This window comes from Myxine glutinosa, chromosome 1, assembly GCF_964187855.1.
Source record: "Myxine glutinosa chromosome 1, kmMyxGlut1.1, whole genome shotgun sequence".
In the NCBI taxonomy this organism is placed as follows: domain Eukaryota; kingdom Metazoa; phylum Chordata; class Myxini; order Myxiniformes; family Myxinidae; genus Myxine; species Myxine glutinosa.
This window is the reverse complement of record NC_136261.1, coordinates 407,181,679-407,207,200: the sequence shown is the minus strand read 5'-3', so window position 1 is coordinate 407,207,200 and position 25,522 is coordinate 407,181,679. Positions and strand designations below refer to the sequence as shown.

Sequence of the window (25,522 nt, the reverse complement as noted above, 5' to 3'; positions counted from 1 at the left end):
GGTTCTGTGGTCGTTCGCTTTGGCTTTGCGAATGGACCAAACCATTCATGTAAATAGAGGGGGGGGTTCTGTGGTCGTTCGCTTTGGCTTTGCGAATGGACCAAACCATTCATGTAAATAGAGGGGGGGGTTCTGTGGTCGTTGCGAATGGACCAAACCATTCACATCGAATCATCGAATCACATCGAATGGACCAAACCGTTCGCTTTGGACCAAACCATTGCATGTAAATAGAGGGGGGGGTTCTGTGGTCGTTGCGAATGGACCAAACCATTCATGTAAATAGAGGGGGGGGGGGGTTCTGTGGTCGTTACTGCCACGTGGTTTCAAAGTTTTTTTTTGTTGTTGTTGTTTGCACGCATGTTTTTTTGCACCCACGTACGGGCACGCCCTAGGATGTTTACACACACACACCCCTACACAAATTTTTTTTTTTTTTTTTTTTGGCAAGGAACGGGCACCCACGTACGGGCACGTCCTAGCTTATATATAGTACGGGCATGCCCTAGTATGTTTAAAGTTTCATATCGTTCGGTTAAGCAGTTTCAGAGGAGAGGATTTTGAAAAGTTTTTTTGTCAATTAAATAGGGTGGCCAAACCACGTGACTGATGAATTCATACTTTTCAAACTTTTTCTCCCATTGGTACGTGATCATATATTTAAAGTTTTGCATCGATTGGTTGGACAATTTCAGAGAAGGATATTAAAAAAAAAAAAATCCTTCAATCCAATATTGCTGTCAAATCATGTGACGGATGACATCATCATTATCAAAAAAGTTTCCGCATGGGTAGTCGATGCTATGTTTAACATTTCACATCGATCGGTTCACCGGTTTCAGCGAATAAGATTTTAAAAGTTTTTCCTTAAATCCAATATATTCCTTAATTCCATGATATTTCAAGAAGTGGATGAGTAATGACAAAACTATGTGGATGAGAGTTGGTTAGGTGACAAGAACAAGCCAATTTGATTCTGGTTCAGATCTGAATCCAGACTCGGCCTATCAGTGGCACACAAAACGTAACCTGTTTAGCCTGGTGGAGGTATGGGCTCCACCAAGTGCCGTTCTCCTCTCTTCATTCACCCCAATGAGCCCCTACATAGGGCTGGGTGTGCCTTTCATTACCATCTCTGAGCACAAGCAAAGTACAAAATTCATCCAAAGGTTAATAATGGAGGTGGGCTGGCAGGATTACCTCGATGTACGCACAATCTCTCCTCTAAGCTGTCGAGGCTGGGTTATAATCCCAAACAAGCTATAACCGCCATGCTGGTGTTTCACAGGTCGGAGGATTCATCAGTGTGGGCTGTCCCTCTGGTTTACCCGAAATTAGTTGGTGGACGCTAAAGACTCCACGGCGCCCTTCACGAAGAATAGGCGAGCTATCAGCGGCACCATCAACAAATTACAAATTCCTGCACTACAAACTACTGCTGGGAAGGAGTGAAGAGTATGGTACATTAGAGAGAGAATATTGGAAGTCAAGGTTCACCTAAGATCGTCAAGGAGCACAATCAGGATTTATGACTTCAATATATTACATGTCCCAAAACAATTCCCCATCATACTCACCTGAGGGTTTGTAACTTTTTGGAGGATTTCAGACCTTCCATTAAACTCTCCAGGCCCTCATCACCGATGGGATTCCCATTCAATCTGATAGTAAAGGGGGGAAAGAAAAACCCTGAGGTTAACATTATATTAACATGGAGAACTTTGGGGATACTTTCACCATTTCAATAGTTGTGCTTTAAAATCACATTAATACCATACAATTATGGGATTATAACCCAGTACATCTCCAAAAACAATTATGGAATTGTGGGAAAATAACCCAGTCCCTCTCCATAAACAATTCTATATTTATGGGATTATAACCTAGAACCACTCCATAAACAATTATATAATTATGGGATTATAACGCAGTCCCTCTCCATAAACAATTATATAATTATGGGATTATAACCCAGTCCCTACCCATAAACAATTATTGGATTATAATTCAGTACCTCTCCATAAACAATTATATAATTATGGGATTATAACCCAGTCCCTCTCCATAAATAATTTTATAATTATGGGATTATAACCCAGTCCCTCTCCATAAACAATTATATAATTATGGGATTATAACCCAGTCCCTCGCCATAAATAATTTTAGAATTATGGGATTATAACCCAGTCCCTCTCCATAAACAATTATATAATTATGGGATTATAACCCAGTCCCTCGCCATAAATAATTTTATAATTATGGGATTATAATCCAGTCCCTCTCTATAAACAATTATATAATTATGGGATTATAACCCAGTCCCTTTCCATAAACAATTATATAATTATGGGATTATAATCCAGTCCCTCTCCATAAACAATTATATAATTATGGGATTATAACCCAGTCCCTCTCCATGAACAATTATATATTTATGGGATTATAACCCAGTCCCTCTCCATAAACAATTCTATAATTATGAGATTATAATGCAGTCCCTCTCCATAAACAATTATATAATTATGGGATTATAACTCAGTCCCTCTCCATGAACAATTATCTAATAATGGGAATATAACCCAGTTCCTCTCCATGAACAATTGTATAATTATGGGATTATAACCCAGTCCCATCTCCGTAAACAATTACATAATTATGGGATTATAACCCAGTCCCATCTCCATAAACAATTACATAATTATGAGATTATAATCCAGTCCCTCTTGTTACGGGGTCCACCCCCTACCTCTGGTCTCGGTGGACCTCCGGTCCCCGAGAGGGTCCCCGGCAGAAAGATGTGTTATCCTTGGTTGAAATCCAGCAAATAATGACCTCAATGGAACCAGCAAATGAAACAGTCAAATCAATAATGCAACCACACCAGGTTATAAACAAACAATAATATATTATAAATCACACACAAAGAGCCATACAACAATGGGGGCAATCACCCCTACTTTCAAATCTTATGATGATATCATTGTCAAGCCCCTTAACCCCACACTCACGGCACCTCCCCAATGTCTCTGCACCCCTCCACAACGAAGTCCCAATGTCTCTGTGCACTCCCGCGATCGGGGAGTCAAGGCCCAATGGTCAATTGGGGCGTAGGCGAGCGAGACGACCTCGAGGTCATGTTGTTCCGCACCCAGCAACACAGCGGTGGAAAGGAACCTCACAAAGACGTGCTCCAACGTACACGTTGCGATTCAATCCGCGAGCCTCCGTATAATTCTCACGTGCCCCTTTCTGGCACAGCCGACCCCGGCAAACCACCGGGGAATAATGCCCAGCCGACACGACAAAAACCTGTTCACTGCAGGTTGCTCGCGTGGCGAAGATGGCGGACGGCTTTCCCTCCAACCCAGGCTTTGAGGCCCGGATCCTCTGGAACCTCAATGAGAATACCCGACGACACAGGCTCCACACACTCCGGCGAGATTTCTTATCGCCCGAACTTCCCTTCAAGGATGCAAAGTTCACTCGCACTGTACATCAAACGCTCGGTCTGGAGCTTCAACAAACACGTCTCCTTTCGATCTCCTCCTGCCTCTTTCTTCCTCGCTCCACCTCTTCCGGTCACGATCCGGATTTCCGGCCACATTTTACCAGGAGCGCTTTTAAATCTTTTAACCACAACACCCCTTTCCCTTAAGTCACAATAAGCATAATATCTAGAACCAACAATGATAACAACAATCATAATGAGGGCCGAATCCGTAACACTTCCCCCCCTCAAGAAAGAAAGTTTGAACACCGCGAAAAATTTCCTTGTCGGCAAATTCTTGAAACCAACACAAGTAATCAATGTTTCCCAAAAAATAAAACAACAACATTTTACACAACCCCCAGAGCTTTCCAAAGATAATTCCCTCTGGACCAAGCGTCAGCAATGACATTGTCCCTGCCCCTCTGATTTTTACTTCTGGTTTCTCTTGAATGAAGGTTAAGGGGTTGTGATCAAAAACCCAAAGGCCAGCAAATCTATTGTACTTTCCCCGGGAGGCCGAGCTAAAAGCCAAGTTCCATGGTGGTTGGGTGGTGAGGCCTGGAAGTATTCACTAAATGGACGCCTTTAGGAACGTGGAGTTCACGGTTAGTCCGGGGAGGAAAGTTCACTACATGGACGCCTTTAGGAACATGGAGTTCACGGTTAGTCCATGCAGGAAAGTTCACTACCTGGACGCCTTTAGGAGCGTGGCGTTCATGGTTAGTCCGCGTAGGAATCTTGGCTCGGCGGCTCCGCAGCATTCAGTGCTTCAACTGTTCCGGACTCCTAATAATTACGGTGGGACCACTTGTCACAGTAGTCACCTGACTGGCGGTCTCCTTCTCGGCCACTGCTCTGATAATCCTTCCTTCGGGAGCGGTCATAACTCTGGAAGCCTCCATAATAATATCGCTTGCGGCCACCACCACTACTACTCCGTGGTCCTCCTCTGTAGCCCCCTCAACCCCTAGGAAATGCCTTCCCTACTGTGATGGTCCGACCCTCCAACTCCTTGCTATTCAGATCCTTTTCTGCCTCTCTGGCGTCCTTTGAGTTTTAAAACGTGACAAAGCCAAACCCTCTTGACTTTCGTGTCTCCCTGTCTTTTATCAGCAGCACTTCCAAAAGCAGTCCATAGTTGCTGAAGGCAGACTCCAAAACATCTTCCTTTGTTTTGAAGTTCAGTCCACCTACAAATAACTTGCTAAACTTGTCGCCATCCCTAACTGGTGTGGTGTTATTTTCCCTACTGGGCTTTTGAACAACCATCTGGCTACCATAAATTTGACCACCGGCCAAATCATTCCCGATAACAACCGATACTCTCTCTACCCCGTTCTCTCCTTAACTCCAGCTCCTTGACTTTAATTTCCTGCTGACGCGCCAATTCACGGTCCTTTAACTCCCTTTCGGCTCTTCTCTCCTCTGCTTCGAGTTCTCTTGCAGCTCTCCTTTCCTCTGCTTTTTTGTCTTCTAACCTTTCCTGGAGTTCTCTTTCCACTCTCCTTTCCTCTGTTTTTTTCTCCTCTAACGTTTCCTGGAGTTCTCGTTCCTGTGCTTTTTCCCTTTCCTGGCTCTGTAATTGCATCTCCAGATTCCGGAGCTCCACATTTTCTTGCTCTTCTGGTACCCAATCCCAGGCTACCTCTTCCCATGCTTCTAATCCCACCATAGATTGTATCACCACTGTCTGCAACTCTGCCTTCTTCATATTAGTTTGGACCTCCAAGCTAAAATGTTTGGCCGATTTCCAGAGGTCCGATTTTACTAACGCTCTGAACTGTGCTTCACTAGGGGTCACTGTAAACTTCTCTGCGTCAAACTCCATAGTGACTACTGGTAACACCTGTTAACCTTCACACAATAAATTTTTAACAAACAAACCAAATTTTTTTTTTTGTTGTTGTTTGTTTTTGGAAAAAATTGGGAATGTTGGAAAAAGTTCCAAATTTGGGAATTCTGGGAATGTTAGGGAATTCTTTCCCGGACTAAATTTAGGAATTTTTAGATCCCGGATGAGCCCCCAATTTCTGTTACGGGGTCCCCCCCTACCTCTGGTCTCGGTGGACCTCCGAACCCCGGAGAGGGTCCCCAGCAGAAAGATGTGTTATCCTTGGTTGAAATCCAGCAAATAATGACCCTCAATGGAACCAGCAAATGAAACAGTCAAATCAATATAATGCAACCACACCAGGTTATAAACAAACAATAATATATTATAAATCACACACAAAGAGCCATACAACAATGGGGGCAATCACCCCTACTTTCAAATCTTACGATGATATCCTTGTCAAGTCCCTTAACCCCACACTCACGTCACCTCCCCAATGTCTCTGCACCCCTCCACGGCGAAGTCCCAATGTCTCTGTGCGCTCCCACGATCGGGGAGTCAAGGCCCGATGGTCAATTGAGGCGTAGGCGAGCGAGACGACCCCGAGGTCACGTTGTTCCGCACCCAGCAACACAGCAGTGGAAAGGAATCTCACAAAGACGCGCTCCGACGTACACGTTGCGGTTCAATCCGCGAGACTCCGTATAATTCTCACGTGCCCCTTTCTGGCACAGCCGTCCCCGGCAAACCACCGGGGAATAATGCCCAGCCGACACGACAAAAACCTGTTCACTGCAGGTTGCTCGCGTGGCGAAGATGGCAGACGGCTTTCCCTCCAACCCGGGCTTTGCGGCCCCGATCCTCTGGAACCTCAATGAGAATACCCGACGACAGAGGCTCCACGCACTCCGGCGATATTTCTTATCGCCCGAACTTCTCGTCAAGGACGCAAAGTTCACTCGCACTGTACGTCGAACGCTCGGTCCGGAGCCTCAACAAACACGTCTCTTTTCGATCTCCTCCCGCCTCTTTCTTCCTCGCTCCACCTCTTCCGGTCACGATCCGGATTTCCAGCCACATTTTACCAGGAGCGCTTTTAAATCTTTTAACCACAACACCCCTGTCCCTTAAGTCACAATAAGCATAATATCTAGAACCAACAATGATAACAACAACCATAACGAGGGCCGAATCCGTAACACTCTCCATAAACAATTATATAATTATCAGATTATAATCCAGTCCATCTCCATAAACAATTACATTATTATATGAACACAGGAAGTGTTTGAACACAGTTTTTGTTTCCATGTAATCTGTAATTGTATTAAAAATAGAGTTTATATATAAACCCTGTGATCAAATTTCACAAATCCATGTCCAGCGAGACAAATCCATGTCCAGCGAGAGAGATGTCCAGCGAGACAAATCCATGACCAGCAAGAGAGATGTCCAGCGAGACAAATCCATGTCCAGCGAGAGAGATGAAGAGCAAAAATCTCCATAACAATTAAGGACTCACTCAAGAACCTCCAAGTTGATGATGTTCTTTAGCTCCCTCAGGATAGGTCCAGACTTGGAACTCAGGTTGCATTTCTTTAACCTGTGAAGAGATAAAACTCAAGGAGTGAAGCCAAGAACCATCAGTAGATTGGTCTGGATAAACGAGTTTATTAGAAGGTTCTTTGTTCCAGGTTAAGAGATAATGAAATAATCTGAAAATGAACAGGTTGAAGGTCACGTGACCAGGAAAATACTGCATTACAAACATCCTTTCCATGAGATACCATCTCCTGGATCCTGGAAACAGAAGTTTGTACAAAAAAGAAAGAAATAAAACTTTTCAACAAACAGGTAAAGAAAAGAGGTGAGAGGATAAAGGGTAATGACAAAACCCATCACCTTGTGAGTGGTGATAAACACAGCGTAAAGGGAATCTCAAGTAAAGAAAGCATTGTCACGTGATTAGTCGATTTAAGAAAATGTTTTCCCTGATGTTTAACTCGACAGGAGTATTCCAAAATCAGGGGGTGAGGTTAGTATTAGTAGAGTAAACAAGTGCAGGTTAAGTGGAATAATAACTACGATTAATGTGTACAACTGCAACAATAATCATAATAAACATTGTATAATTCATAATGTTAATACATATCGATATTGTTTAGCAAATCCACACTATAGTTTATTCGACAATGACAAAACAACCTCTCATTAGTAAAGGGACTAATCCATGCGCATGCAGGAATGTTGTGGTTTTTAAAGAAAATCAGAGCACCTGTCCCAAGGATGAACCAAAACGAAAGTTTTTGCAAAAATGGTTTCATTATACATGTGGCGAAACCAGAAAAGGGTCGTCGGTGTGTCTGGCACATCATAGTAAGGTGGCTTAATGTTATCATAGTCAGGTGGCTTAAAATACCATTACCAGGGTTGGGGGGGGGGGGGGGGGGACAAAAGTGCCAAATTTTCCATGAATGTCCTTCACGTCATAATGATTCATTTCAGAATGATAGGCACCCATACGTAGTACAATGAGACGTCAATATGGGATATTACCCACAGATATATATATATATTTTTTGTATACTGAATCGAGGCTCATGAAAGAGCTAACATTTACTTCACAAACAAATCAACCAGACAAACAAAATATATAAAAAGAGGGAGCGGAAGACATGAGGGGGAGAGAAGGGGAAGCACACAAACACAGCGTAAAGGGAATCTCAAGTAAAGAAAGCATTGTTCCAATATTCCAGTATTTGAGAGCAGGGAGATGTGTGGAAGGGAGAGGGCTTGGGGGGAGGAGGCGTGGGAAGGGGGGGGGGGGGGGGAGGGAGAAGTATAAAACACAAGGACACCAAGGACTTCCAGGACAGAAGTTGGAATTTCAAAAAAGTGGATCTGGGGTGAATTAGCAGGGGTAGAAAAGATCAAGGTTTTGGATGGGCGAAGATAAGAGATGGTGGTGAACAGCTGTTTTAAAGACCTGGAGGGTGGAGTGGGATTGAAGAGAGTGAGGGAGTTTGTTCCGGAGGCGGGAGAAAAGAGGAATGAAGGAGTGAAGGTGAGCAGAGAGTCTTTATTTTGGCAGTTTAACCATAAGAGGGTTGCAGGCAGATCTTGTGCGACCTGTAGGAATATTTGCGGGACAGAGCCCAGAGAGAGCTGGTGGGGCAAGGCCAGAGAGGAGTCGGTAGAAGACGGAAAGACCACCAACCTGCCTGTGGTGAGTGAGTGAGAGGCCCTTGGAATTAGCTTCATCGCGGGAGATTCCAATGATTCTGAATGCTTTGGTTTCAACAGCGTGAAGACGAGCTAGGTGTGAGGCAGGAGCACCAGCCCAGAGGGGAGAGCAGTATTCCATTGAGCTGTGGATGAAAGCCTTGTATGTGGTGAGGAGCTCAGGTGTGCCAAGGAAGGACTTCGCACGACGGAGGATGCCCAGTCGGCGACTGGCTTTGGAGGCCAGATTTGAAATGTAGTTTTCCCAGGAAAGATCATGGCAGATAGTGAGACCCAAAAGCTTGAGTGACAGAACTTCTTGGAGAGGATTATACAGAAAGTGGATGGGAGGGTTGTCCAGTCGGTCTTTTCGGAGAGACATCGTAAAGTGTGAGATTTGTCAGGATTGAAAGACATGTTCCACTTGTTTGCCCAGTCTGTGATTTTGTCCAGGTCTGCAGAGAGTGAGGAGGCTGCAGACTGCCGATCTGAGGGATGAAGAATGGAGCGACAGAGAGTAGAGTCATCAGCAAAGAGATAGAGAGGATTTTCAAGAGAGTCAGAGCGATCATTGATGAAGACCAGAAAAAGCACAGGGCCCAGAACACTGCCTTGGGGAACTCCAGCCTGAACAGGAAGAGGAGATGAGAGAAACCCATTCAGGGCGACACCTTGACTACGACTAGAGAGGAAGTCCACCAGCCATGCGTGGAGATTTCCATGGATACCAAAAGAGGAGAGTTTGGTGAGCAGAGCGGGGTGCCAGACCATATCGAAGGCACATGATATGTCAAGGGAAACTGCTCTAATTTCCTGTTTGGCATTGAGGAGCTCCATCCATTGTTGAGAAAGCAGAAGCAGCAGGTCCAGAGTAGAGTGACCAGGTCTGAAACCAAATTGATGATCAGAGATCAAGCCATTGGAGAAGAGGAAAGATTTCATATCTGAAGCAATGATGGATTCCATGACTTTGCTGATAATTGGGAGAAGGCTGATTGGTCTGTAGTTGCTAGGATCTGTTTTTGCACCTTTTTTGTGCAAAGCGGTGATGTTGGCAGATTTCCAAGCAGATGGAAGATGACCTTGAGCAAAAGAGAGGGTGAAGAGAACAGAGAGAGGGAGTGAAAGAGCGGAAGAACAGGATTTTAGGACCCGTGGGCTGATGCCGTCAGGTCCAGTTGCAGAATCAGAGTGGAGGGTTGACAGAAACTTTTCCACCTTGTCAGGAGGAAAGGACACAGAGTCCAGGAGCAGCTGGGTACGACTGGGTACGGTGGGTACAGAGAGGGATGGGTTTGGGACACAAGATTTAGAGGCAAACACAGAGTTGAGGCATTCAGCTTTTTCACGTGCGGAGTCAGCCGTGTGGCCATTTGAGGTGAGGGAGGGGATGGAGGGGGAACAAACACCAGAAACAGATTTGACCAGACGCCACCAGGATTTGGAAGAGGGAGACAGACAAGAGAGTTCGGTCCTGAGAACAGAGAGATATTGTTTCCTGGCTCTCCTGAGGGTGGACACACACTTGTTTCGGGCTTTGTGAAAGGAAATGAGATTTCCTTCCGTTGGATTTGCTTTCCAGGAGACGAAAGCAAGTAGTTTCTGGGCAATAGCCTCACCACAAGATTCCGTGTACCATGGACGGGAGGAAGGGTATGACAACTGAAGACGAGATGGGATAAATCTGTGCATGAGAGAGAGCAATTTACTTTGGAAGAATTCCCAGGATGAGTTGATGTCAGAGGCGGTAGAGATGGGAGACCAGTCCAGATGATTGATGGCTGCTTGAAGACCGTGCCAGTTGGCCTGAGTGAAATGCCAGACTCGTCGATGCTGAGGAGGCTCTCTGAGAATGGTCAGAGAGATGTCCACTTTAACGAGCACATGATCAGAAGACCCGATTGGAGCAGAAGAAGAGCAGCAGACATTTTCAGGGAAGTCAGTCATAACCAAGTCCAGCAGAGAAGGTGCTCCGTTGACTGAGATCTGGGTCAGGAAATTGACAGATTGTGTCAGTCCCAGTGAGTCACAGAAGTCCTTTGCTGAAGAGCCATGGCTGGTGTAAGAGGTAACCACACCCAGCCAACTGGCATGGTGACAGTTGAAATCACCACATATGAGGAAGAGAGAGTTGGGATGGGTAGATAGAAGTTGGTCCATATTATCAGACAGCGAGATGTAGATGGAGTCATCACTGTTTGGTGGATGGTACAACACACATATGAACAAAAGGTGGGAGCGAAGGGGAAGCCGAAGCCAAAGGTATTCCTGGGGGTGAGGTGGAGAGAGGGCAGTGCAGGGCGAGTGAGGAAGAGAGTTTTTTTATGAAGATAGCAACCCCACCTCCAGGACGAGGCTCAGGTCTATCATACCGGAGGAGGGAGTAACCTGGGAGAGATACCAAGGAATCAGAGACATCATGAAGGAGGAAAGTTTCTGTTAAGCAGATCATGTCTGGTTTGTCAGAAGCAACCTGTATGGAGAGATCAGTCAAGTTTGAGCGAAGGCCCCGGATGTTTGAGGTCCATACTGTTAAAGAAGAGGAAGGGGGAGCATCGGATACAGAACACGGGCGGGGGGGGGGGGGGGGAGCAGTAGGGTAAGATGTGGAAGAGGAGGAAGAGGTAGGGAGAGCTGTTGAAGGTGTGTCAGAGATTTCAGAATAGCTTGGAGAAAGGGAATAATGGGGCGGACAAAAGGTTTGATGGTGATTGGGTGAGGCGCAGTGAGGTGTTATTTGAGGAGGGGGAAGAGTGAGGCAGAAGGTTGAGGGAGATGAAGGTGAAAGTTGGAAGGGGGAAGAAGCGGGGAGGATGCTTTGAGGAGGAAGGGTGAGAGGGGAGTCTAGGAGGGGAGGAGCGAGGGAGAGTCTCGGAGGGGAGGGGTGTGGGGGGAGTTTAGGAGGGAAGGGGCAAGGGGGGAGATTTGAAAGGGATGGGTGATGGGGAAGATTTGGAGGGGAGGGGCAAGGGGGAATATTTGAAAGAGATGGGTGATGGGGAAGATTTGGAGGGGAGGGGCAAGGGGGTAGATTTGGAGGGGAGGGGTGATGGGGAAGTTTTGGAGGGAAGGGGTGATGGGGAAGATTTGGAGGGGAGGGGTGAGATTGGATTTTGAAAAGTGTACGATTAATGGGAAATGAACATTTATTGAAAAATGAGTTTCTTGAGACATTCGAGTCAAAAATACGTTTGAGGATGCTGAAGGATGGGTGGAGTGCTGGAGAGTTTAGGGAATGTATAAAAGAGGCACTGTAAGAGATGGAATTTTTTTTTGGAATGAATAGATTTGGTGAGCAAGTCGAAAGCATCCTTTTATAGAAGAAGAAGAAAAAGGTGTTATAGAATACGACAGAATAAAGTTCTTCAGGGGACAGATTAAACATTTTTTAACAATGTGATCACGTGATCATGAACAACGTGGTCGAAGAACAAACGAACAAATAAGAACGAACAAATGGATAAGAACAGAGAAGGAAAAATTTTTTTTTGGTTTTTTTTTTGAGTTGAGATTTTAAAACAAGGAAGTATGGGGCGAAAAGACCGGGAAAAACAGAGACCGAAAGTAATTGCAGCGCGATCAAAGAACCGCTGAGACAAAAACAAAGCCTCAAGCCAAGGTCGGACACGGTAGCCGACTACACAAGGCCTCAGAATACGCGGCACAAAATAACCGACGATTCTGTACACAGGTATGAAAAACCAACACCGAGAATCCTATTAAAGACACCCCAATAGGTACAAACACTGAGAGAAAGATACAGTTTCGACAAAAACACAATTGTGAAAAATTACTTAACTTCGAAAGCGTGCGTGCATGGAAGCTTTGAAGAGACGTGACCTCTAATCTTGCGCATCAATTAAATAAGGTGTGTGTATATGATGTATATCCTCAGTATCGGAAACTGAAATTCAACATGGGATATTACCCACATATATGACATCATATGTCCTCAGTAGGGGAAACTGAAATTCAACATGGGATATTACCCATAGACCAGTGGGGGCACCCGTGTGAATCCCACGGCATGGACGTGTGTGACATTTGGACATCTTGATTTAGATGCTGCACAGTTTTACAAAATGGTTACTGGCAATTTATCAGATCCACAAATGAAGTAATCTACACAATATATTTACTTCTGATAACATGTGAAAAGCATGTGCGTGCACATGGGAAACAGTTTGAAATGTGCAATTACACCTAATGTAAAATGTGACTTCAAGAGCTCAAAATCCTCTTCTTCCCTGTCCCCATCCCTCCCACATCACGCACACTGCACCGGGGAGGGGATCACACACAGGGGAGAGGATCACACACAGGGGAGAGGATCACACACTGGGGAGAGGATGAGAGGATCACACACTGGCGAGAGGGGGAGAGGATCACACACCGGGGAGAGGATGATAGGATCACACTGGCGAGAGGGGAAGAGGATTACACACTGGGAAGATGGGGAGTGGATCACACACAGGAGAGGGGGAGAGGCCCACACAATGGGGAGTGGAAGAGGATCACACACTGGGGAGTGGATCACACACAGGGGAGTGGATCACACACAGGGGAGTGGATCACACACAGGGGAGTGGATCACACACAGGGGGGTGGATCACACACAGGGGAGTGGGTCACACACAGGGGAGTGGGTCACACACAGGGGGGTGGATCACACACAGGGGAGTGGGTCACACACAGGGGAGTGGGTCACACACAGGGGAGTGGGTCACAGACAGGGGAGTGGGTCACAGACAGGGGAGTGGGTCACAGACAGGGGAGTGGGTCACAGACAGGGGAGTGGGTCACACACAGGGGAGTGGGTCACATACAGGGGAGTGGGTCACAGACAGGGGAGTGGGTCACAGACAGGGGAGTGGGTCACAGACAGGGGAGTGGGTCACACACAGGGGAGTGGATCACACACAGGGGAGTGGATCACACACCGGGGAGTGGATCACACACAGGGGAGTGGATCACACACAGGGGAGTGGATCACACACAGGGGATGGGAACACACACAGAGGAGTGGGTCACACACAGGGGAGTGGGTCACACACAGGGGAGTGGGTCACACACAGAGGAGTGGATCACACACCAGGGAGTGGGTCACACACCAGGGAGTGGGTCACACACAGGGGAGTGGATCACACACAGGAGAGTGGATCACACACAGGGGAGTGGATCACACACAGGGGAGTGGATTACACACAGTGGAGTGGATTACATACTGGGGAGAGGATTACACACACTGGAGAGGGGGAGTGGATCATGACGTTCATTGGTGGTCTCGTTCTGTTCCTTCATTCTTTTATTCATTTTGGAAATGGCAGTTACAAATGACCCTCATGCACCTCATTGAGACAGCGCCGGCATAAAGCAGCAGGAATAACCACCCTAATGCCCCACATTACACAACCTTGAGCTAAAGTCAGCTCAAATGCACACGACACATATGGAGCATATTCTGACATTGAGAGCAACTCGCGCCAATAATCTGACAAAACAACGTGCGCAACACGTGACAGCACGGGTTCACGATGTACAGCAGCGGCCTCTTCCACAGCGATTACCAGACCAGATTCAATCTGTTCCAACATGTACACCTCAACCTCATCTGCAGGTTCGGCACCGGCCTTTGGATAACGAGGCTCTCCCCCCCCCCCTCCCCACGTTGTTGACTTTTTTATTGTGACTACGTCTAAATGAAACATTTCATCGTGACAACTGTCATCAAATGGAAAAGTCCTTGGGGTAACAAGTCTTAGGGGCGGTGTTTGTCCGGCGAAAAACAAAATGTCTATTTTCGTTACAGCATACATGATACAAAATGACATTCTTAAAATTAAAGATTCAAATAAACTTCTTTAAAGTGCACGTGCACATAACCTATGAAATAAGAATGAATAAATATCTCTCGGCAATTTCCCATCTGTGTTATTTGGGTGGTGTATGATATACAGTACCATGCCGAACTCGGCAATTTCCCCGTCTGTGCGTGAATTTTCTCAATTTTCTCAACAATTTCTCAACATAAGGAACAAGGGGAAAAAGTACAAAGGCGATTTATATGCAGGGAATTTACCATGAATCCCTAACTAATTAACATAAACCCACCCCTCATTATGGGGACAAAGATACACTTTTACACGACATCCGGTCAATCGGATCCCTACTTATGGTACATAGGGGTCGGTCTTCTTCTTCATGACAGTTGGAACACACTACCTATACAATTCCACCTGGACTAAGGTATTGCATTGCCTACCCCCCATAAACGTAACAGTATTAATGCATTTTCATGTATTTGTGTTTTTGGGGGATGTTTTGCAGCGAAATATTTTTTGTACCCAAAATAAAATTCCATGGCCCCCGAAAAAATCTTAATCTCTGCTGCTTCTAATAACAAAAGTAATAACAACATATATTACAAGCGTTACGCCCAGGTCCCCCGTCAGTTAAATGATGCGAGTTGACAAAGTGGAAGACGCAAGGCGGCCATCTTGGATTTTGACGTGGCGACCCAATTTTCAATAGCGTTCTTCCTTGTGCCTAGATACACCCACACACCAGATTAGAAGTTGGTACTTCGCTTATCTTTCAAGATATTCTTCTCACAAGATTCAGACATACATGGCGGCGGCCATCTTGGATTTTGACGTGGCAACCCAATTTTCAATAGCGTTCGTCCTTATGCCGAGATACACCCACACACCAGATTAGAAGTTGGTACTTCGCTTATTTTTCAAGATATTCATCTCACAAGGTTCAGACATACATGGCGGCGGCCATCTTGGATTTTGATGTGGCAACCCAATTTTCAATAGCGTTCTTCCTTATGCCTAGATACACCCACACACCAGATTAGAAGTTGGTACTTCGCTTATTTTTCAAGATATGCAGGTTACAAGGTTCAGACATACATGGCATCAGACATACATGGCGGCGGCCATCTTGGATTTTGACGTGGCGACCCAATTTTAAACAGCGTTATTGCTTGTGCCTAGATACACCCACACACCAGATTAGAAGTTGGTACTTCGCTTATTTTTCAAGATATTTCGCTCACAATGTTCAGACATATATATGGTGGCAGCCATCTTGGATTTTGACCTGGCGACCCGATTTTAAACAGCGTTCTTCCTTATGCCGAGATACACCCACACACCAGATTAGAAGTTGGTACTTCGCTTATTTTTCAAGATATTCATCTCACAAGGTTCAGACATACATGGCGGCGGCCATCTTGGCTTTTAACGTGGCGACCAGATTTTAAACAGCGTTCTTCCTTATGCCTAGATACACCCACATACCAGATTAGAAGTTTGTACTTCGCTTATTTTTAGAGATATTTCGCTCACAAGGTTCAGACATATATATGGTGGCGGCCATCTTGGATTTTGACGTGGCGACCCAATTTTCAATAGCCTTCTTCCTTATGCCGAGATACACCCACACACCAAATTAGAATTTGGTACTTCGCTTATTTTTCAAGATATTCATCTCACAATGTTCAGACATACATGGCGGCGGCCATCTTTGATTTTGACGTGGCGACCCGATTTTCAATATCGTTCTTCCTGATAGACTAGGAATATAATCTCAAAAAATTACATGAGGGGTAACTGTTTGTTACAAGCTGTCACCCATGCTAGGATTGAACCATGACACCTCCTGAGCAATATTAGCCTGGATGACACTTGATATTTTGATTTGGGACCTCACAGTGGGTTATTTTGTGAAAGAGGTCAATCGCGAAATATCTGATTTTCTCGAAAATACAAAAATGTCAATAAAATGACCAATAATTCAGTTACAAACTTATTTTTGGTGTCAAAATGAGCAGAATAACAATACATATTGTAACAAGTACAAAAAGTTTTAATTAAAACAAAAGCCGCGTCGATGTTACACAATGCCTAGATGCAGCTGTGCCTATAACGTCGATGTTATAGGCACAGGACATTCCTATTGATTCGATTACTTGATGTTATTTTTGTGCAAAGCGAAAATATATCTCGGCAATTTCCCGTGTGTGGCGACGAATTTTTAATATATCTCGGCATTTTCCCGTCTGTTATTTCAGGCGGTGTATGACTGACCATGCCGCGATTTAAAAAAAATATATCTCGGCAATTTCCCGTGTGTGGCGACACGTGAGCGAAGCTATTCTCCTCTCTCCACATTATTGTGACGACGTATAAATTAAATATTTAATCGTGACGATTGTCATCAAATGGACGAATTTTTAATATATCTCGGCATTTTCCCGTCTGTTATTTCAGGCGGTGTATGACTGACCATGCCGCGATTTAAAAAAAATATATCTCGGCAATTTCCCGTATGTGGCGACACGTGAACGAAGCTATACTCCTCTCTCCACATTATTGTGACGATGTATAAATTAAATATTTCATCGTGACGATTGTCATCAAATGGACGAATTTTTAATATATCTCGGCATTTTCCCGTCTGTTATTTCAGGCGGTGTATGACTGACCATGCCGCGATTTAAAAAAAATATATCTCGGCATTTTCCCGTCTGTTATTTCGGGCGGTGTATGACTGACCATGCCGCAATTTAAAAAAAAAAAATCTCAATGGACTTGAAGTTGCAGGCCTTTGAGAATTCATTTCGTTCTATAAAGGGCAACTTTCATCAGAATTTCTTCCCGTTTTTTTTCAACCGAGTCTAAAACTATGTTAGCGACTGTGAAAAATGAAATGATATATCAAATTTCATTTGAAATAAAACTGTGTGAGCGAGGAAGACACCACGGGCCTACAAAACAGGCCTCAAAGCTATGCGAGTTAATAAAATGGTGGATATTTGTTTATATGTAGCCTATCCCACAATGGGTGGAGCTATGGTTCCCAGAATGGGTGGAGCTTTGAGGTTTTGTCTTCCCAACAAGAAGAACAAGAAGAAGAAGAAGAAGAATCCGTGTACCATGGACGGGAGGAAGGGTATGACAACTGAAGACGAGATGGGATAAATCTGTGCATGAGAGAGAGCAACTTACTTTGGAAGAATTCCCAGGATGAGTTGATGTCAGAGGCGGTAGAGATGGGAGACCAGTCCAGATGATTGATGGCTGCTTGAAGATGGTGCCAGTTGGCCTGAGTGAAATGTCAGACTCGTCGACACTGAGGAGGCTCTCTGAGAATGGTCAGAGAGATGTCCACTTTAACAAGCACATGATCAGATGAGCCGATTGGAGCAGAAGAAGAGCAGCAGACATTTTCTGGGAAGTTAGTCATTACCAAGTCCAGAAGAGAAGATGCTCCGTTGACTGAGATCCGGGTCAGGAAATTGACAGATTGTGTCAGTCCCAGTGAGTCGCAGAATTCCTTTGCTGAAGAGCCATGGCTGGTGAGAGAGGTACCCACACCCAGCCAACTGGCATGGTGACAATTGAAATCACCACATATGAGGAAGAGAGAGTTGGGATGGGTAGATGGAAGTTGGTCCATATTATCAGACAGCGAGATGTAGATGGAGTAATCACTGTTTGGTGGACGGTACAACACACATATGAACAAAAGGTGGGAGCGAAGGGGCAGCCGTAGCCAAAGGTATTCCTGGGGGTGAGGTGGAGAGAGGGCAGTGCAGGGCGAGTGAGGAAGAGAGGTTTTTAAAATAAAGATAGCTTACCCACCTCCAGGACGAGGCTCAGGTCTATCATACCGGAGGAGGGAGTAACCTGGGAGAGATACCAAGGAATCAGAGACATCATGAAGGAGGAAAGTTTCTGTTAAGCAGATCACGTCTTGTTTGTCAGAAGCAACCTGTATGGAGAGATCAGTCAAGTTTGAGCGAAGGCCCCGGATGTTTGAGGTCCATACCGTTAATGAAGAGGAAGGGGGAGCATCGGATACAGAACAGAGGGGGAGGGGTAGGGTAAGATGTGGAAGAGGAGGAAGAGGTAGGGAGAGCTGTTGAAGGTGTGTCAGAGATTTCAGAATAGCTTGGAGAAAGGGAAGAATGGGGCGGACAAAAGGTTTGATGGTGATTGGGTGAGGCACAGTGAGGTATTATTTGAGGAGGGGGAAGAGCGAGGCAGAAGGTTGGGGGAGATTAAGGTGAAAGTTGGAAGGGGGCAGAAGCGGGGAGGACGCTTTGAGGAGGAGGGGTGAGAGGGGAGTCTCGGAGGGGAGGAGCGAGGGAGAGTCTCGGAAGGGAGGGGTGTGGGGGGAGTTTAGGAGGGAAAGGGCAAGGGGGGAGATTTGGAGGGGAGGGGCAGGAGGGAAGATTTGAAAGAGATGGGTGATGGGGAGAGATTTGGAGGGGAGGGGCAAGGGGGTAGATTTGGAGGGGAGGGGTGATGGGGAAGTTTTGGAGGGGAGGGGTGATGGGGACGATTTGGAGGGGAGGGGCAAGGGGGAAGATTTGAAAGGGATGGGTGATGGGGAAGATTTGGAGGGGAGGGGCAAGGGGGAATATTTGAAAGAGATGGGTGATGGGGAAGATTTGGAGGGGAGGGGCAAGGGGGTAGATTTGGAGGGGAGGGGTGATGGGGAAGTTTTGGAGGGGAGGGGTGATGGGGAAGTTTTGGAGGGAAGGGGTGATGGGGAAGATTTGGAGGGAAGGGGTGATGGGGAAGATTTGGAGGGGAGGGGTGAGATTGGATTTTGAAAAGTGTACGATTAATGGGAAACGAACATTTATTGCAAAATGAGTTTCTTGAGACCTTCGAGTCAAAAATACGTTTGAGGACGTTGAAGGAGGGGTGGAGTGCAGGAGAGTTTCGGGAATGTAGAAAAGAGGAACTGCAAGAGATGGATTTTTTTTTTGGAATGAATAGATTTGGTGAGCAAGTCAAAAGCATCCTCTTATAGAAGAAGAAGAAAAAGGTGTTATAATATACGACAGAATACAGTTCTTCAGGGGAGAGTTTAAACATTTTTAACAACGTGATCACGTGATCATGAACAACGTGGTAGGAGAACGAACGAACAAATAAGAACAACGAATAAATGAATAAGAGCAGAGAAGGATTTTTTTTTTTTTTCTGAGTTGAGATTTTAAACAAGGAAGTATGGGGTGAAAGACTGGGACAAAAAACAGGGAACGAAAGTAATTGCAGCGCAATCGACGAACCGCTGAGAGAAAAACAAAGCCTCAAGTTTGGACACGGAAGCCTACTAGGCCTCAGAATACGCGACACGAATTAACCGACGATTTTGTAAGCAGGTATGAAAAATTAACACCGAGAATCTCACTAAAGACACACTACAAGTATACACACCGAAAGATAGATACAGTTACGACAAAAACACAATTGTGAAAAAATTACTTAACTTCGAAAGCGTGAGCGCATGTACAGCTTCGAAAGAACTTGACCTCCAATCTTCAATTTGTTGAAATTGTTTAAATTGTTTAAATTCTTAACTAAAATAAATAAATAAATAAACATTTCCTTCTTTGTTATTTTCGTTAGTTCGTTCTTCGACTACGTGTTTCACCCCCATTTCATCCCAATTTTCACGCCATTCCCCAGAACTGTTTTGCCCTGTTCTTTTTGCTGACATCTTTTGCCCTGTTCACGTGACTCGTGGTTGTCCCTCGAGGCCGCCTCTCCCCGTTGGTATTTTTGTAAATATTAGATTGTTCTTTACGGTTCTGTTTAAGTATGTTTAAACTTTCCCCTGCAGTGTTTTATTCAGTGGAATATTACAACACGCTGTTTTTCTTCCTATTTAAAAGGCTCTTTTCAATTTCCTCTCCAACTCATTCCACTTCAAAAAAAAAATCAATTTCTTGTAATTCTAAATCACTACATGCTCTAAATTCACATTCATTCCACCCCTCCTCCATTGTTCTTAAACGGATCGCTAACTTGAAAATTACAATAAACCCAATTTGTTATAAATGTTCATCTTACATGAATCATCCACTTTCTAAACACCCCCTTGCCCCTCCCCTCCAAATCTCCCCCCTTGCCACTCCCCTCCTAAACTCCCCCTTTGCCCCTCCCCTCCTAAGCTCTCCCCTAACCCCTCCCCTTCAAATCTCCCCCCATACCATCCCTCTCCAATCCTCCCCCCTCACACATCCTTCTCGCAGCTGCCTCCTCCCCACTTTATCTCGCTTCTATCTCATACCTCCACCTCCCCCAACCTTCTACTTTCCTCTGCTCCCCCCTCAAAGAACCCCTCACTGTGCCTCATCTCATCACCATCAAACCTTTCGCCGTCCTCATCCTTCCCTTTCTTGAAACACTTCTGTAATCTCTGACACACTATCAACTGTTCTCCCGACCTCCCCTCTCATCCTTCATCTGACCCTACCCCTCTCCTCTCGTGCACCCGATGCTCCCCTCTATCCTCATTAACGATATGGACCTCAAACATCCGGGGCCTTCGCTCAAACCTGATTGGATTGATCTCTCCATTCAGGTTGCTTCTGACAATCCAGACTTGATCTGCTTAACAGAAACTTTCCTCCTTCAAGATATCTCTGATACCTTAATATTGTTGCTGTTTTGAGTTTTGTACAGTCAGTATAATAAAGGTTAAAATTTCCCCCTCATAGCTAGTCACACAAGCAACATGTATCCTCGCGATAGTGTAGTTATTTCTTAGTATTTGTGAGCTTAGTCCTTTTCCTGTGTTAGTTCTGCATTGAGTAGAGTCAGGAGAATAGGTCCTACTTCTACCGACTTTCCAGCCTCCCTAGCCTCATGCCCCATTTGCGCTGACTTTGGTTCATTTTGGGCGAGTTAACATGAGGCATGACTAGGAGGGTCGGGGCGGAGCCGAATGAGGGGTGGCAGAGGTGCTGACGGTAAGCTCGAGCCGCCAATCAGGGCTCCGAGGTGGTGGCGGCAGCACTGCGTCACAGGGCATGGTAAGAAGGTTCGAGAGGGTTCGAGCAGGTTCGGAGGTGTATCTACATAACCCATCGCGCAAAGCCCCCAAGAGGACTAGCGCAGAGGACTTTCCCCCGAGAGGACTGCTGCCCAGGGAGAACTCGCGCGCACTGACCAACCCGGAGGAATCGTTGACAAGCAGGAGTTGAGAGTGTCAAAGAACTGTGAGAGATACGCGGGTGAAGAAAGACGCGCATGAACCGAAATACGCGCTTTTATAAAGAGAGGCTCGGTTGAGTTGGAGGCCGATCCGCATACAGTGCATTAAGTTGCGCGAGTGATAACGGCTGTGTAATCGCCAGCCGCGCTGAAAGACGCACATTTGCCATTATACCTCATCGGCTGCCTTTGTTCAGGATTCACACTACGAGGTTCCTTCCACCGCCTGCTGCCATCTTCTCGGGACGTGCTGGGACCGTGGAGAGCCGGACGGGGCCGTTCCTGGACGACCACGTCGACGCGTCTGGCTGGGACATCAATCCATCTGCAATTCCCTGTGTGAGTGTGACAGGCCCGAGTCAGGGGGATATGATAAGACTGACTAAGTGCTGCTCTGTGTCTCTGCGTCCCGATCACTGTACATACGTGTGGGAATAATTAAACCTGTGTTCTTCCTTTTTCCATTCGATTGTTCCTGTGATTTCCTCATTGGCTAAGCGTGGTACGAATAGAACCGCTGAAATCCGGTTCCACTACCTAAACTGCACGGACCACGTGGTACTCAATCTGCTCGGCGTACCCAAACCACACATGGCTCATGCGAGGCTTGCTTCCTCGCTTCTGTGGCGGCGCAGGGATTTAGGTACGAGCGAGCCTTGGTCCCGAAACCCTACTTTGCATTTGCCCGGAAGGGGCGTTTCATGTCTCGGTTCCGCCAAGCCCAGAAAGAACAAGGGGATTAATCCCCCCTTGGTAAGGGGAAGAAGGGTGGTGGAGAACCATAACATTTGGTGTCAGGAGTGGGATTTTGAACCCGGGACAACATTTTTGGACAAAATTTTGGACACCAAATTTACATATTGGCCGTAACATTTGGTGTTGGGGAGTGGGTTTGGACCTGGAGTGCGCTTCACGCACTTGAAATTACAAGCGACCGAAATTTAGTTATTAAGATCAAATTTTAAATTCGTACCATGGCTAGTCAAGACGGTTGAATGCCGGTGGGGGTAGAAGATGAGGTAGATGAGGAGGAGAAATTGATGACCTCATACCCACGGGAATAGTTGGTAGAAGAGGAGGACATTGATGAGGGGCCGGCAGCAGGGGTAGAAAATGGCGGCACCTCGCAAGTGGCGGCGAGAGCCGAGCCCGCGGTGCCAGGGTACATGCAATTCTTCATGGTGCAATTCATGGTGGAAATGAAAGAAATGATGGACACCCAAGGTAACAAATCCACCCGGGACATGGAAAAAATGGGTGGTCAAATGAAAGAAATGAAGGGCGAACTGAATGCGAAAATGGACGCCCAAAAGAACGACATTAAAAAAATGAATGAAAGAATGGACACCCGAGGAGAGATATTAAGAGAAATGGGGGACAAATCCACCCGAGAAATGGAAAAATTGGGGGAGGACATTGGGCGCAGATTGAGCGGGAAGGTCGCATTGGGACACGACGACGTAACGCGGTGTGAGGAACGCGAGGAGAGCGAGCTCGAGCAAAGGGTAGCTAAGTTGACCGGGAGTATAGAAATCGCGACACGGGGTGCAAAAGAGCCGACGGCCACCGAATTGGACAGGGAAAATTCATGCGCGCCGGCGGTCGTCGAGGTAGAAAAAGAAACAATTGAAATAAAAGAAATGATTGGGGCCGAAGAGATGGCAGAGATAGAAAGTAAATCACGGGAGGAAGTGATGGAATGTGTGCAAAGTTCGTGTTCGCATCGTGATGTCAGACTTGCTAACTCAATGAGAAGTTTGCAGGTGCTGCTGCCGGAGGAAAAGGTCCCCAAGGTGAGTTATAATGGCGCGAATGTGTTTGGCGGGAAAAGGGTTTTGGCGCGCTTGGGATCGAGACGAAACCCGGGCGGTCATGGAAGGTCCGTTGTGCGGTGTACGAGAGCGTATGGCGTGCATGTGAGAGAAAGGTGTGCACCGGAGCGTGAGTGTATGACGGACTGTGTGCGAGAAAAGTGTGTTACAGAGTGTGAGGGAGAATGCACACCGGACTGTGTGCGGGAAGAGTGCGTAACAGGAGAGTGTGTTACAGGGAGTATGCAGGAGTGCACACCAGAGCGTGTTATTGGGTGTGTACCAGGAGAGTGCACACCCGTGGGCATTACAGAGTACGTAACGGAAGAGTGTGTGCCAGGGTGCGCGTGAGGGTGTGCGATGGCCGATTGTGTTACGGAGTGTGTAACAGAAAAGTGTGTGGGAAAGGATTGTGTGGAGGAAAAGTGTATAATGAAGTGTGTGAGGGGTATGAGTGCACCTGGGTGGTGTGCACCAGAGTGTGCTATAACAGAGCGTGAGAAAAAATGCACACCGGACAGTGTGTGGAAGAGTGTGCTGTAACAGAATGTATGGAGTGTATGGGGGCGCCGCGGTGTGCGAGTGCGGAGTGGGTCGCGAGGTGTGGTGAGAATGCGGCTCAAGCATCGACACAGACCGGGGTAGCGTTTAGCGCGACGGATAGCTGACGTGAGCCCTCGGTGAGTTGTGTGCGGCGGGGACCGGCGGGGATCGATGCCACGGCCATTTCGCAAGGACCGACGTGCACGATTTGTGCCGGCCCCCACCCTGTATGGTTGGTGCTGCGCCGTGGCGGTAAAGGCAATCGGCAAGGTTCAAGGGGAGGTAGGAGAGTTCGGAGCCGTGCCCCCTGGCAGGTGCGGTGCTCCGACCATGGGCGGTGGGGCCATCGTGCGTGGGACCGCGAGGTCCCGCGCAGAGATGGGCCACTGCACCTCGGCCCATCCATGCCTCCTCCCCTGGATCGAAAATGCCGGATGGACCCAACCTACAGTAGACCAACCACCCACACGGATCGCTCGGCCTTTCGAGGTCGAGCCATGACGATGTATTTCCGCACGAAGAGGCTCCAGTGGAGTGGACGAATGGCAATAGTGTACCCTGCATGGAGGAATGGTGGTTTAACCATTCCTCACTCCGGGCCCATGAGCACTAGATTAGGGGGATGGCAGTGATAGGCACATGGGGGGCCAGCGATGGTTACCTCCATGGGGCACCGAAGCTAGCCGAGGGAGGGCTAGGATAATTGTTAGGAAATTAGATGACAATAGATGACATGAGATTTAAGTAGTGACATTTGTACTGTAGAGGGGACGTAGAGAGATTAGATGGATGTTAATGATGAAGAGAGTGCTTACTTTAATGGGATGACGGGGAAGCACGAGAGTATTAGGGGAAAAGCAGCTAGATAGATGATGCTGTGTGTTTGAGGGATTGTGTATGGAGACAAATGGAATTGTGTATGCAAAAAGGTGTGTGAGCACAATAGGTGTGCAAGAGAAGTGGTGTGCGAATTAGGTTTGCGAGACAAAAGGTGTGTGAAGTAATTGGTGTGTGAATAAATGGTGTGGAATGCTTGGTGTGGGAATAAAATGTGTGGAATGCATGGTGCGAAGGAGTGAATGGGGGGAGATGGACCCATTCACGAATACTCGGGCTGGGTAGTTTAAAGTCAGGTAGAGGGCTCAGGTAAATTGTTTGGATATTGACACCTGTGGTGCAGGTAGTGGCAATGTAGTGCTTTGGAGGGTGCATGAGTCAGTGAAATGGCTGGGCATGTGGCTTAATTGGTGAGTATGGTTATTGGGACACTCCGCCACTGGTAGTTTGTCGGCCAGGTGAGGCCGCAGGTAGGCTCTGGGAGCCAGTTAGAGTAGTTGTGAGTTGTTCAGTGGGGCCCGAGGATCCAAGGGAAAGACCCAGTTTGCCCAATGCCAAGGAGGGCATCAGGGGGGGGTAAAGTGCCAGAACGGGCCTCCCCCAGTTTAGGTAGTCGCAGAAGCAGGTAAGCTCGGGTGACGACTTCAGTGGCGGAGGTGCGCAGGTAGTTGGACCTGCTAGTAGAGCCACATGACCCAGCCCCGAAATTGTGCAGGGGCACAGTAAGAAAAATTGGGGAGTGAGACTCAAATTCAGGGGC

At 46.6% G+C, this 25,522-nt stretch overlaps 1 protein-coding gene across 1 annotated transcript in view; it reads right to left on the bottom strand.

The window, feature by feature from the left end:
* The window catches only part of LOC137419780 (NACHT, LRR and PYD domains-containing protein 12-like), a 294,580-nt gene that overhangs the window by 96,816 nt on the left and 172,242 nt on the right, over positions 1-25,522 (bottom strand). Inside the window, exons 13-14 of the mRNA XM_078770462.1 lie at positions 6,847-6,927; positions 1,578-1,661 (exon numbers count right to left, since the gene is read on the bottom strand). Of these exons, the coding sequence (XP_078626588.1) occupies positions 1,578-1,661; positions 6,847-6,927 (165 nt within the window). The remainder of the gene's footprint in view (positions 1-1,577; positions 1,662-6,846; positions 6,928-25,522) is intronic.